Source organism: Cyclopterus lumpus, chromosome 13, assembly GCF_009769545.1.
Source record: "Cyclopterus lumpus isolate fCycLum1 chromosome 13, fCycLum1.pri, whole genome shotgun sequence".
Lineage (NCBI taxonomy): Eukaryota > Metazoa > Chordata > Actinopteri > Perciformes > Cyclopteridae > Cyclopterus > Cyclopterus lumpus.
Window position 1 is genome coordinate 19,364,496 of NC_046978.1, and position 15,000 is coordinate 19,379,495.

The following is a 15,000-nucleotide window of genomic DNA, read 5'->3' on the forward strand; positions in this document are numbered from 1 at the left end:
TCAAACAAAAAGGAGAGAAAACTGAAGATGAACTCAAAGAAACGTAAATCAGGTGAAAGTTCATCTTTAATCTTTTCTTTCTTATGCAAACGGCATTTTAAGAAATAAGACGTTTGTCTATAACTCCTATGAATCCGTCCTCTCCGGGATCGGAGTCGGAGGTGTGGAATAAAACTAAAGGAGAACAACGGGGGACTTTTATTGTGAAGGTGTAAGAGGAAATGAAATGTGATTGAATCCAGTGTTTTACAGTCTACAGCCGCTCCTTGACCTCAACATCAATCCCATCACGTTAACAAAGGTTGAGGAGTATTGATCATCATTATTATTATTATTATTATGGAACCGCACCTCGATCTTCTGCGCTCCGGCGTCGACCCAGTAGAGCAGTCGGCTGATGGGGTCAAAGGTCAGCGCCTCCACGTTCTGCAGGTCCTTCCTCACGACGACCTCCTGACCCGTGCTGCCGTTCAGACACAGACGCTGGAGGGGGGATGGGGGGGGTTACTGGAAGCACTGGTTCACGTGGTCTGAGGTGAATGGTCAAGTCTCATCCATTTTCACTTCAAAATAAAAGCTCCCATCATAATTATAAGTCTCCGATCTTGATTTTCACTTCAAAATAAAAGCTCCCGTCACATTTATAACTCTCTGATCTTGATTTTCACTTCAAAATAAAAGCTCCCATCACATTTATAACTCTCTGATCTTGATTTTCACTTCAAAATAAAAGCTCCCGTCACATATAGAACTCTGATCTTGATTTTCACTTCAAAATAAAAGCTCCCGTCATATTTATAACTCTCTGATCTTGATTTTCACTTCAGAATAAAAGCTCCCATCACATTTATAAGTCTCCGATCTTGATTTTCACTTCAAAATAAAAGCTCCCGTCACATTTATAATTCTCTGATCTTGATTTTCACTTCAGAATAAAAGCTCCCGTCACATTTATAATTCTCTGATCTTGATTTTCATTTCAGAATAAAAGCTCCCGTCACATTTATAACTCCCTGGTCTTGATTTTCACTTCAAAATAAAAGTCCTATTCCTCTGTAGAAACAGAACCATGGTGACTAGTAGTAAAGAGAACCAGAACACGTCTTCAGTGCAGATCAACTCTTCACCGACCTGGATGGTGTCCAGTGAGATGTCGGCCCAGTACAGGCAGTTCCTGTCGTAGTCGAAGTCCAGAGCCACGGCCTCCCGGAGGCCGGCCAGCGGCAGCGCCTGGTCCGTGCCGGTGGCCAGGTCGTAGCGGTGGATGGAGTTCCTCACCGCGTACAGGATGAACTCGTTGCTCTCTGAGACACGAGTGGTGAAGAGAGACGATTACAAATCATCAGGAATATATATATATATAGAGAGAGAGAGAGAGATTTAAAACATCCCCAAAAGCAGTTTTTTCTGGGTGTTTTTATGTTGTTTCTCCAGTCACATGTTTCTCTCTGTGGTCTTGTTTTTCCCTTCAAAATAAGAGTCCTGCTCCTCTCTGGAAACAGGAGCATCGGGAGTAGAAGTAGAGAACAAGAACGCGTCTTTGGTGCAGAATAACTCGGTTATTATGACGTGAATCATTAAAACTAAAAATTCAATTTCTTTGATAATATATTTATTTTTAAATTGGAAAACAATGTAATCTAAATATACAAAATTGTTCCAAGTGTCATAATTTCACTGAGGAGCTCAGAATTTAATGTTTTCTTTACACAATTTGATTTTAATGACATTTTTCAGCCTTCAGTTTTGGCTGCTTTTCCTGTTCGTCACACGTGATGTGTTCAAGGACCGCCGGGAAATATGAAAACCCGCACCGCGAATCGACTTACCTCCGACGGGACACGGCAGCATCTCTCCGTCCAGCCGGGACTCCACGTCTCCTCCACTGCAGCTGTCTCCCGGTACCCTCCTGTAGCTGCAGCAGGAACACAGGAGAACGTCACGCAGTACCGCGGTTCCACACTCGGCGGCGCTGCTCACCAAACACATGCGACGCTCACGCAGCAGCAAAGAACCGAGAGGGAACAAAGGCCGCTTTGTATTTTCTGGGGGGACGGGGGGGGGAGTATGAAAAGTGTATACTAATTGTTGTGTTCTAAGTTTCAGATAAACAACAAACCGGAAACAACTGAAGCAGCAGAAGATAATCGAACAACTCCTCCGTTTCCTCCCAATAAGGAGAAGAACCTTTGAGTTTTAGAGGTCAAATGAAGGTCATGTGAAGGTCATGTGAAGGTCATGTGATCAACGGCTCACCCTTTGCTGCGACGGTAGGAGGAACCTACGGGACACGGAACCGGAGGAGCGTAGAGGTCACCGGAGAACTCGGGGTCGGGAACACAAACCTGAAGGGACAGGTCCTCACTCAGCTTGAAGCCATAGTCACTGAGGGAGGAGGAGGAGGAGGAGGAGGAGGAGGAGGAGGAGGAGGAAGAGGAGGAGGAGGAAGAAGAGGAAGAGGAGGAGGAGGAGGAAGAAGAGGAAGAGGAGGAAGAGGAAGAAGAGGAGGAGGAGGAGGAAGAGGAGGAGGAGGAAGAGGAAGAAGAGGAGGAGAGAGCTTTAACACATGAAGCATAGACTTCTATACAACCAGAGGAGTCGCCCCCTGGTGGTCAGGAGAGAGAATGCAGCTTTAACACATGAAACATAGACTTCTATACAACCAGAGGAGTCGCCCCCTGGTGGTCAGGAGAGAGAATGCAGCTTTAAGACATGAAGCATAGACTTCTATACAACCAGAGGAGTCGCCCCCTGGTGGTCAGGAGAGAGAATGCAGCTTTAACACATGAAGCATAGACTTCTATACAACCAGAGGAGTCGCCCCCTGGTGGTCAGGAGAGAGAATGCAGCTTTAACACATGAAACATAGACTTCTATACAACCAGAGGAGTCGCCCCCTGGTGGTCAGGAGAGAGAATGCAGCTTTAACACATGAAGCATAAACTTCTATACAACCAGAGGAGTACTCACCATTCGTAGTCCTGCCGTGTGCACGAGCAGTTGGCAACGTTGACGGGCCGGTCGAAGTCCTCCCCGTTGAAACACGTGGCGTGCGGCGCTCGCCTCCTGAACGTCACCTCTCGGCCCAGAAGGCACTCGTTCCCGTGCTCGTCCGACGGGGACCAGCGCTTGTAGTCGGCGTCCGAACACGGCACGCCTGGAGACGCCAACGCAGAACAGTCACTTTGGGGTTCTCCATAGATTCGGATGGAATTTGCAAAACGTTCTGATTACAAATATTTTTATTTCAGCTACATTTTATATTTCCTACAGGAGGAGGAGCCACAAATCACCGGGAACCTCCCCCCCCCTCCCACCACCACCACCACCTACCCAGCACGTCCGAGGTGTTGACCTGCAGGATGAGCCAGCCGTGCTGCTGGTCGGCGTAGGAGCCGAAGATGGTGAAGATGGTGCTCTTCTCCCCGGGCTCGGTGAGCAGCTGGTAGACGAACACCGCCCGGTCCGAGAACTGGAAGTCCGACCACGTCTCGCCTTCGTTGGTGCTGAACCTGACGGGAGGAGATCATCATAACGCGCATCGCTTCAATAAATAAACAACTAATACTAAGTAAATGTCCTTTAATCTGTAGCCTCTAAAACACACTCTTTTGAGCAAGGCAGTAAAGCGTGGAGGTCACGACGGAGCATATCTGGCATTTTTATTGACATTTGAAGGTAAAAAGGTTACAGATGAACCAGAATACGGGCACCGCTTCCACATGAATTCACTGTATCACCTGCACATGAATATGAATACACCTGTTTGCCAAGGGGGGGGGGGGGGGGGGGGGGGGGGGTTCAGCCTCTCTGGGTTGTTTTATGAATGATGGGATTGTGTATGTGGTGTATCACTCTGACTCACTTCACGTGTGTGGTGGATCCTCCCCGAGCGATGGCCATCAGGATGCCCCCGTGGTCCCCCCAGGTGTAGAAGTGGGGGCCGGCCAGCGCCTGGAGAGCACAATGCACACGATGCTGAAGGTTACTGTGACCTTGGCGATGAACACGTCGATGCTCAGACTTCATTCACAAAGACACGTTGTCCCGAAGCAGCTGCTCTACAGTCTGTGTGACTTGAAGAGCATCTTTAAAGCATCACAAACAAGGAAGGAAGACATTACATTTATTATTGTATTGCTTTGATTATGTTCATTATACTGTGGAGACGAGAGAGAAAGGTTTCTCCTCCAGTATCCAGTAGAACGCGATCATGACATCCTGATGTTTCTCTGATCATGTGACTTTGTAACCAATCAGTGTTTAGACCAAAAGGAGGAGAGCTAGTAAGGTTAGCTAGTAACGCTAGCAGCACCGCTAACGGAGAACCAGCGGAGTACTGGCTGAAGGTACATGATAACGTTCTCATGATGCGTTCAGGCTCCGCTCAGTGAACACGAGTACTGGCTGAAGGTACATGATAACATTCTCATGATGCGTTCAGGCTCTGCTCAGTGAACATGAGTACGGGCTGAAGGTAAATGATAACGTTCTCATGATGCGTTCAGGCTCCGCTCAGTGAACACGAGTACCGGCTGAAGGTAAATGATAACGTTCTCATGATGCGTTCAGGCTCTGCTCAGTGAACATGAGTACTGGCTGAAGGTAAATGATAACGTTCTCATGATGCGTTCAGGCTCTGCTCAGTGAACATGAGTACTGGCTGAAGGTAAATGATAACGTTCTCATGATGCGTTCAGGCTCTGCTCAGTGAACATGAGTACTGGCTGAAGGTAAATGATAACGTTCTCATGATGCGTTCAGGCTCTGCTCAGTGAACACGAGTACTGGCTGAAGGTAAATGATAACGTTCTCATGATGCGTTCAGGCTCTGCTCAGTGAACATGAGTACTGGCTGAAGGTAAATGATAACGTTCTCATGATGCGTTCAGGCTCTGCTCAGTGAACATGAGTACTGGCTGAAGGTAAATGATAACGTTCTCATGATGCGTTCAGGCTCTGCTCAGTGAACATGAGTACTGGCTGAGGTAAATGATAACGTTCTCATGATGCGTTCAGGCTCTGCTCAGTGAACATGAGTACTGGCTGAAGGTAAATGATAACGTTCTCATGATGCGTTCAGGCTCTGCTCAGTGAACATGAGTACTGACCTCCCTCCAGCGGGCGCCGGCGCTGCTGGAGACGTACACGTTGGGCTTGTTGGCCAAGTTCCTGCCTACGGATCCTGCAATCAGAGGAAGAGAAGAAGAAGACATGTTACACACACACACACACTACAGGGTCCCCCCCCTTCCCCGCAAAATAGACTTGATGCGTGTTGTTGTTTAGAAGCAGACCGCGTGTTGTTGTTTAGAAGCAGACCGCATGTTGTTGTTTAGAAGCAGACCGCGTGTTGTTATTTAGAAGCAGATCGCTTGTTGTTGTTGGTTAGAAGCAGACCGTGTGTTGTTGTTTAGAAGGAGACCGTGTGTTGTTGTTTAGAAGGAGACTGTGTGTTGTTGTTTAGAAGCAGACCGCGTGTTGTTGTTTAGAAACAGACCGCTTGTTGTTTTGTTAACGAGGAGGAAGAGAAATATGTCGTCGACAAAGTCTTTCAAACCTTTGAATTTGATCAAAGCGTCTTCAATAATAATAATAAACACATGAGCAGCTTGTTGTTTGTGTAAACACAGCTGTGTGTGTGTGTGTGTGTGTGTGTGTGTAATCAGAGTGTTTGACCCGTTGAGGGGCACTGCAGCAGTAATTAGCTGCTCTGTTTGAGAGCGATAACGAAGCGAATGGAGCCTCCTCCTCTTTCTCCTCCTCCTCCTCCTCTTCTTCTGCCTCCTCTTCCTCCTCTTCCTCCTACTCCTCCTCCTCTTCTTCTTCCTCCTCCTCCTCTTCTTCTTCCTCCTTCTCCTCTTCCTCCTCCTCCTCTTCTTCCTCCTCCTCCTCCTCCCTCTTCCTCTTCTTTTTCTTCCTCCTCTTCTTCCTCCTCCTCCTCATCCTCCTCCTCCTCCTGTCACACGAAGACTTGTGACCCGTGAGCCGACCCACTAGAATATGGGTGGTGCGTTCAAATGCCACGGGACGTTTTGGGCGCCGACGAGCGGCCGTGCTCGACTCTTTGACTAGATTTATGTTTACTGATTATTACGTTTACCTGCTCGTCGTCCTACCTGTGGCCATGATGAGTCCCGGCGCCGAGTCCTTGGAGAGAATCGGCATCCTCCTCAGCTGGATGTCGAACAGCTGACTCCAGCGCTGGGCCAGATGGAGGGAGCAGCCCTTACCCAGCTGGGGGGGGGGGGGGGGAGAGAATGCAGCTTTAACATATGAAGCATAGACTTCTATACACCCAGAGGAGTCGCCCCCTGGTGGTCAGGAGAGAGAATGCAGCTTTAACACATGAAGCATAGACTTCTATACAACCAGAGGAGTCGCCCCCTGGTGGTCAGGAGAGAGAATGCAGCTTTAACATATGAAGCATAGACTTCTATACAACCAGAGGAGTCGCCCCCTGGTGGTCAGGAGAGAGAATGCAGCTTTAACATATGAAGCATAGACTTCTATACAACCAGAGGAGTCGCCCCCTGGTGGTCAGTAGAGAGAATGCAGCTTTAACACATGAAGCATAGACTTCTATACAACCAGAGGAGTCGCCCCCTGGTGGTCAGGAGAGAGAATGCAGCTTTAACACATGAAGCACAGACTTCTATACAACCAGAGGAGTCGCCCCCTGGTGGTCAGGAGAGAGAATGCAGCTTTAACACATGAAGCACAGACTTCTATACAACCAGAGGAGTCGCCCCCTGGTGGTCGGTGGAGGGAACGGGGTACCTGGCAGTCCACGGTGCCCCCCAGGCTGTCGGCAGCAGGCGGCTGCAGCAGCTCCCACGTCCCCCCCTTGTCGAACGTGATGACCGACCTCATGTTGTCCTCGCTGGCCGAGCCGTTGATGAGCGTGGCGATGAAGACCCCCCGCAGACCCTCCACGCGGTGCAGGTCCGCGAAAGGCTCATTGGCGAAGTACCTGAAACACAGAGGTGTGTGTGTGGGGGGGGGGGGGGGGGAGGGGAGGGGGGGGTCACGATGAGACACCGACAACAATAATAACCGCTTCATGTGCAATATTACTTTTTTATGATGTGTGTGTGTACCTGAAGAATGTGTGTGTGTGTGTGTGTGTGTGTGTACCTGGTGAATGTGTGTACCTGTATGTGTACCTGATGAATGTGTGTGTGTGTACCTGATGTATTTGTGTGTGTGTGTGTCTCTGTATCTGTGTGTGTGTACCCGATGAGTATGTGTACCTGTATCTGTGTGTGTACCTGTTGAGTGTGTGTGTGTACCTGATGAATGTGTGTATGTACATGTTGAGAGTGTGTGTGTGTGTACCTGATGAATGTGTGTGTACCTGATGAATGTGTGTATGTACATGTTGAGTGTGTGTGTGTGTACCTGATGAATGTGTGTATGTACATGTTGAGAGTGTGTGTGTGTGTACCTGATGAATGTGTGTGTACCTGATGAATGTGTGTATGTGTGTGTGTACCTGTTGAGAGTGTGTGTGCGTGTAACTGATGAATGTGTGTGTGTACCTGTTGAGTGTGTGTGTGTGTACATAATAAGTGTGTGTGTGCATACATAATGAGTGTGTGTGTGTGCGTGTGTGTACATAATGAGTGTGTGCTTGTGTGTACATAATGAGTGTGTGTGTGTGTGCGTACATAGTGTGTGTGTGTGTGCGTACATAATGAGTGTGTGTGTGTGCGTGTGTGTACATAATGAGTGTGTGTGTGTGTGTACATAATGAGTGTGTGTGTGTGTGTGCGTGTGTGTGTGCGTGTGTGTACATAATGAGTGTGTGTGTGTGTGTGCGTGTGTGTGTGCGTGTGTGTACATAATGAGTGTGTGTGTGTGTACATAATGTGTGTGTGTGTGTGTGTGTGTGCGTGTGTGTACATAATGAGAGTGTGTGTGTGTGTGTGTACATAATGAGTGTGTGTGTGCGTGCGTGCGTGTGTGTACATAATGAGTGTGTGTGTGTGTGTGTGTGTACATAATGAGTGTGTGTGTTTGCGTACATAATGAGTGTGTGTGTGTGTGTGTACATAATGAGTGTGTGTGTGTACATAATGAGTGTGTGTGTGTTTGCGTACATAATGAGTGTGTGTGTGTGTGTGTGCGTGTGTGTACATAATGAGTGTGTGTGTGTGTACATAATGAGTGTGTGTGTGCGTACATAATGAGTGTGTGTGTGTGTACATAATGAGTGTGTGTGTGCGTACATAATGAGTGTGTGTGTGTGTGCGTACATAATGAGTGTGTGTGTGTGTGCGTGTGTGTACCTGATCAGTGTGTGTGTGTGTGTACATAATGAGTGTGTGTGTGTACATAATGAGTGTGTGTGTGCGTACATAATGAGTGTGTGTGTGTGTACCTGATGAGTGTGTTGTTCCCCGAGCCCTCAGGACTGTAGTACAGGACGTTCTCCAGCGACAGGGAGAAGGAGAGGCCCTGAGTGTCTGAGATGTAGAGGTGTGTGACGTTGTTCAGGTAGTTCACACACACGAACACCTGGTCCTCCGACGCGTCCGCGATGTAGAACTCCTGTGGAGAGACGAGCCCACCTTCAAAGAACACGCAGGTGCATTCTGGGTAGCGGAGGCGGTTCTTCCATCAGAACCAGGACGTCCATTGGTGCTCCACATTTTTAGAATCTGTATTTTTACTATTATAATTTAATAATTATACTCATCATTACGGTTTTTATTGTCAAAATAAAAACAATACAATATTACTTATTGTTTTTAACCTATTTTTTTAACCTATTGTTTTACATCTAAGTAAATGTTTCGACGACAAATTAAATATTTTTACAGGATATTCAGCCTTTGTTTCTTTATAATGGTTTTAACTAGTTTTCTACTCCTTTCTGAAACTCCTCCCCTCCGTCAAAGAGGCTCACCGTGATTGGATGTCGGGTCATAAACTGGGCGGCTTTCATTGGCTGGCGGTTGTAGGAGACCCAGAGCTGGACGGAGGACGGGTCATGGCGGCCGAACAACTTCTGGAGGGACGGAGAGAGAGTGAGAGTGAGAGAGAGAGAGTGAGAGTGAGAGAGTGAGACAGAGTGAGAGTGAAAGTGAGACAGAGTGAGAGAGTGAGAGAGTGAGACAGAGTGAGAGTGAAAGTGAGACAGCTTCTGACATGATGCACAAACTGGGATGTCGAGGGAAAAATAGGATTTTGTGCAGTTTTTACAATGGTGTGTGGTAAATAAATACAAACATATGTATTTATACACATGCATATATACATAGATATAAATAAATAAATACATATATGTATATAAATACATATGTGTATACAGACATATGTATTTATACACATACATATATACATAGATATAAATAAATACATATATGTATATAAATACATATGTGTATACAGACATATGTATTTATACGCATGCATATATACATAGATATAAATAAATAAATACATATATGTATATAAATAAGGGCTGCACGGTGGTGTAGTGGCTAGCACTGTCGCATATAAATACATATGTGTATACAGACATATGTATTTATACACATGCATATATACATAGATATAAATAAATAAATACATATATGTATATACATGTATTTATTTATTTGTGTGTGTGTATGTATATATATATATATAAATATATACAAAGTATATATATAGATACATATATATAAGTATATATATATACACACATATATATATTTAATATATATATATATATATATATATATATATATATTTAATAATTTGTATATATTTATATACATACACACACACAAATAAATACATATATATATATATATGTCTCTATACACATACGTATAAATGAATATGTGTGTTGTAGAAAGCGTATTTGGTTCCAGCTCATGAGGAAACGAATCAGACCGATCGACTCCCTGATGTTCAGTTCACTGACTTCCTGTTGCATGATTTCTGGGTCATAATGGCTCAGAACGGGTAACTTCTCCCTCTAGACCTCCTCATTCCTCTCCATCCAACCGTTCTATCTTTCTTTCCTATAAAAAAAACCCCCACCAAAACGCTGTCTGAGGTATTTACTGACCGGAATTGTTTAAGGAACTGCAAGAGGTCCAGAAACCTCTAGAAACGTACGACGCGAGGGAATCATTCCTCCTCCAAGCTCCACTTCCTGCTTTCTTTATCTAAATGAGAGGGAATGCGTCTCACAGATAAGTGTGAGGAAAAGGGAACGGGCCTTATCTACTTCCCCATTACATCTCCTCAGCCAGTCATCTCCCTCCAAAGGCCGGGATTTCTATTCTCTATTGCTCAGGATCCTTGGTGTCGAGATAACGCTCTCTTTAATTAGCTTAAGCAGCTCGGCACTGTCACTCTGATCCCATTAATGCAAGCCAAAGACAGAGGAGGAGGGACTGGGACGAGATGGAAGAATGACCACGGTAGAAGGTATAGAGATCTATAGAGGCTGAAAGAGCTGATGCGGTGCAGACGGGTCGGTCTGGATGGTTTCCAATGCCCCCCCCTCCTCACAACCAGTTCTATAGGAGCTACAGAGGCAGTGGCTGTTCTGGTCTGTCTGAATGGTTTTATCATCAGCTCTACTTGGCAAGGCCGGCCCTGCGTCAGCCGGTTGAGGCGGAGACGACCGGTTGAGGTTGGGCGTTGACCTTCGAGTAGTTCTGGTCAGGACGTGGGACCCCGAACCGGTCAGGGCACTGGTTCCCCCCGCCGAGCAAGACCGGACCGATCCTAGAATCCTGCATTGGGTGTCTTTTAGTCGACCTGAACGTCGTTGTCAATCACCTCGAAAAACCGCATTGCCGTGTTCTGGATGTAGCTAAACATCGAGCTCGCTGTACTTCGCGGTTCTCCGAGTCGCCTCGTTTTTTGGGTTTCAGTTCGGAACGACAGGGAGAACAAAAGAAATTGCCAAAAGTTTGTTTTGTTTTCCAGTTTCTTTAAAACCTTTAACAGTTGCTCGTTGGCCATAATTGTCACTTGTAACCGTCGAGGCACACAAATTAGATCATTTAAAAACTAAACAACAGAAATGTCTGTAAAGTAAAATGCTCCATCTTAAGACTTTAACCTTTGAACCGGGCTGCAGCTCAGACTTCTCTAAACGGGGCACATGTGAACCACTTCAACTTCAATGTTTTTAAATCGGTAGTGTGGTCACGTGCACGAAGCTGCGATAAACCCGACTGTCTGCATACGCTTTGATGAAGGAAACAAGACAGGAAGTGAATCTTCGGGTCAAACTATGAATCTGAATGTCTTCCTTTAAAGTTTCCTAAACCTCTTCGAACTTTAAGGGGTCAACTTTGACGGGATCGTCGAGTGAAACCAGCACAAAACAACTTCCACGGCTGTAAAATGTGTTTTTTACTGAGCAACCCGTCGTGAACCGTCTGGTGCTTCAGGCGATACGAACACTTTACTACTTCCTGCACCCGACAGCGAGTTAAAAACAAAGCACCTCCTTTATATTTACATCCGATGGCGTGAAGCTCCACGTTTCTGAGCGCGTTCAGTGGTGCTGTGTCGATAACAGTAATAAAAAGGTACATCTGAGCATTAAAGCTGAAGGCATCGGAGACCATCAATCTCTTTCAGTCGATGGTTTCCGGCCTCCCCGACGTTGCTGCTCAAACGTCTCGCTTCACATTCGGAGCAGCTCGACCCTTTGAGGTTAATTGTTGGATCTCAAGCCAACAATGCTTGCAAATAGAAGAGCACACACACACACACACACACACACACATATAATAAGGCCCCCCCCCCCCCTTACCCTGGTGGTGGTGGCGAACAGGTACTTGTCTCGGAGCTGGAAGCTGTCGACCTGCTCCAGGATCACCGTGCGGTTCTGTTCGCTCTGGAAGAAGTCGGTGCTGCTGAGGATCGTGGAGACGCCCTGGGGCTCGTGTCTCTGGACCAGCACCGTGGTGGGGGGGTCGTAGGGCTCCACGCCCCTGTGATGGAGGAAAGGGGGGGGAGGGAGGACATGTGAGATAATTTATCACCATTTTAGTTTTCAGCATTTATTTGTCTTCCTTTACAAACTTATTTTTTTAGTAGTTACTTAATGGAGTAAATTTAAAATCGACTGAAACCTATTTCTTAACTCCAAAGTCGTGTTCCTGTTCGTGGACCTGCGGTTCACACGTGAGCCGTCTCCGCTCAAATTGAGGTATTTTTGTTGACGTTGGACGATAGTTCAATAGCCATCATTCAACGGTTAACGGTGTTAACAACGGCGCTCACGGAGCTAACAGCGTTAGCCTGGGCGGGCCTCGTGCCGTGGAAGCTGAAGATAACCGCGTTAAACTAAACTAAAACACACAATCTGCTGCTTCAATCAACTTGAGAAATTTAAAGTCCGGCTCATTCGTGGATGCAGCGCATTGAATACCAGCGCGGGCCGGCTCTTATTTTTTTTTTTGAGTGTTGCTCAACACTATGAGACAATTCCAAGATAATAAATGTCAGCACAAAAATTACAGACACATCAGCATGTTCAAAAAAATCTAAAATATCAGCGCGGTCAAGACATTTGTGGCCACAAGTGCACGACAAGGGTGTTTTTGAATAAAACCGTGGCACCGAGAGAGTCAGCCAGAATGAATGAGGGAGGGTCACTGGGTGTTATCGTCTTGCCTTCCAACACCAGTGTGTTTTCCTCCGGAGGCTCGAGAGCTGAACAGAGGGAGCAGTGTTCTCTCAAAAGGTCCCTGATGGACGCCGGCTGGGCTGAGAGTGCATGGAGGCTATTCACAGTCTCTATCCCTTTTAATCCATCCCTAACCCTTTGCAAACACTTCCTGAGTTCATCCTGAAACTATTTGGTTTCCCTGAAACGCACCACATATTTTAGTTTCATATGCAATGAAACTAAAACATATAGTGAAACAAACCCTCATAACCAAGGTAAACACTTAAACCACTAAAATAATACTATGGTTAAGCTAACAAAACGTAACGTCAAGAGGGTCTCAAGGTAACATCACAAGGCAACGTAACAAGGCAACGTAACAAGGTAACGTAACACTGCAACGTAACAAGGTAACTTAACAAGGTAACGTAACAAGGTAACGTAACAAGGTAACGTAACACGGCAACGTAACACGGCAACGTAACAAGGCAACGTAACAAGGCAACGTAACACGGCAACGTAACACGGCAACATAACACGGCAACGTAACAAGGCAACGTAACAAGGCAACGTAACACGGCAACGTAACACGGCAACGTAACACGGCAACGTAACAAGGCAACGTAACACGGTAACGTAACACGGTAACGTAACACGGTAACGTAACAAGGCAACGTAACACGGTAACGTAACACGGTAACGTAACACGGCAACGTAACACGGCAACGTAACACGGCAACGTAACAAGGCAACGTAACACGGTAACGTAACACGGTAACGTAACACGGTAACGTAACAAGGCAACGTAACACGGCAACGTAACACGGTAACGTAACAAGGCAACGTAACACGGCAACGTAACACGGTAACGTAACAAGGTAGCGTAACAAGGTAGCGTAACAAGGTAGCGTAACAAGGTAACGTAACACGGCAACCTCCCAAAATAATGTAACAAGGTACGATAGCAAGGTAACATAACAAGGGACCATAAGAAGGTAAACACACAAAATAACCTCACTAGGTAACATAACAAGGTACCCTCACAAGGTAACTGTGGTGGCTGCGTGGTTAGGCTCTGCTGCGGAGGGGTGTGAGGAAGTGGTTCAGGGAACAGGTGCCGGGAATAGGCCTAATTGGCCTCAGCTGCAGGGAATCAAGGCCTGAGTGACTCTGCCCTATATATGGTGCGTACAGGTGGAGGCACGAGAGGGGGGAGCAGAGACACAGTCTGGACAATAAAGCATATTACTAAATATACCCTTGAGTTTGCTCATCCTTTGGTGCTGGGGGGGAGGAACCTGCATGTGACAGCCAGGAACCTGTTACAGTAACCTAACAAGGTACCATAGCAAGGTAATATTGCAAGGTAACATAACAAGGTACCATAACAAGGTACCATAGCAAGGTAATATAACATGGTACCATAACAAGGTAACATTGCAAGGTACCATAACAAGGTAACATAGCAAGGTAACATAACAAGGTACCATAGCAAGGTAATGTAACATGGTACCATAACAAGGTACCATAACAAGGTACCATAGAAAGGTAATATAACATGGTACCATAACAAGGTAACATTGCAAGGTAACATAACATGGTAACATAGCAAGGTACCATAACAAGGTAACATAACAATTATTACAATACAATAAGGAGGTACAATAATTACTAGAGACAGAAACATTTGTCCGTCCGCTCTCAACACGTCAATTGATCACGAACGTTGACTTGCAGCAGCACGTTTGCTCCTTTCCTTTCCTCAGCAGGGACATTTAGTCCTTCCATGTTGTTTCCTTGTAAACCTGCTCCCTCTGTTTCTCTAAATGCATTAAAGAGTCACTCTGTTTGCTGGATTCGTAGCATCGCCTGTCATCCATATGGAGAACGAGGTTGCACTTGTCACTGTACGCTCAGAGGATTTAACTCCCGTCTGTCTGCTAGCAGTGAGATCAGAGGATTAGGAGTCGGGGACCCATCAGATTGGGTCGGTACTTAAAACACATCCAGCAGCAGAGTCCCGTTGGCTTTTAGCGCCATTACACTGATCTGCAGAACGAAAACGGGATTAGACCCAAATTGGACGGAGCCACAGGGATGAAGGGGGGGTTAAGATCAATCTTCACTTGCTGCCTTTGTCCTCAGATAGTTTGCAGTTACTCTGTTGAAACGCGGTCGATTCAAAACCTCAAAGTAAACTAAACAATGGGTTGACTACGTCCACTTTATTATAGAGAGTCCTTTTAGAAAGACGATTCTTTACGTTAAAAAAATTAATTTACCCTCTTGGCCACCAAAAATGACGTCACTCGCATGATTTACATGTAGATGCATGGAAATAGGTTCCCACCACGACTAAGGCTCCC

The 15,000-nt window shown here is 46.1% G+C and overlaps 1 protein-coding gene across 1 annotated transcript in view; it reads right to left on the reverse strand.

Moving 5' to 3' along the window:
- Positions 1 to 15,000, reverse strand: part of sorl1 (sortilin-related receptor, L(DLR class) A repeats containing) — a 47,203-nt gene that overhangs the window by 16,251 nt on the left and 15,952 nt on the right. The window contains exons 6-18 of the mRNA XM_034549067.1: positions 11,774 to 11,954; positions 8,912 to 9,013; positions 8,384 to 8,553; positions 6,781 to 6,973; positions 6,120 to 6,237; positions 5,112 to 5,185; positions 3,866 to 3,954; positions 3,334 to 3,512; positions 2,971 to 3,157; positions 2,257 to 2,385; positions 1,830 to 1,915; positions 1,132 to 1,304; positions 352 to 483 (exon numbers count right to left, since the gene is read on the reverse strand). Coding sequence (XP_034404958.1) covers positions 352 to 483; positions 1,132 to 1,304; positions 1,830 to 1,915; positions 2,257 to 2,385; positions 2,971 to 3,157; positions 3,334 to 3,512; positions 3,866 to 3,954; positions 5,112 to 5,185; positions 6,120 to 6,237; positions 6,781 to 6,973; positions 8,384 to 8,553; positions 8,912 to 9,013; positions 11,774 to 11,954 — 1,813 coding nt within the window. The remainder of the gene's footprint in view (positions 1 to 351; positions 484 to 1,131; positions 1,305 to 1,829; positions 1,916 to 2,256; positions 2,386 to 2,970; positions 3,158 to 3,333; positions 3,513 to 3,865; positions 3,955 to 5,111; positions 5,186 to 6,119; positions 6,238 to 6,780; positions 6,974 to 8,383; positions 8,554 to 8,911; positions 9,014 to 11,773; positions 11,955 to 15,000) is intronic.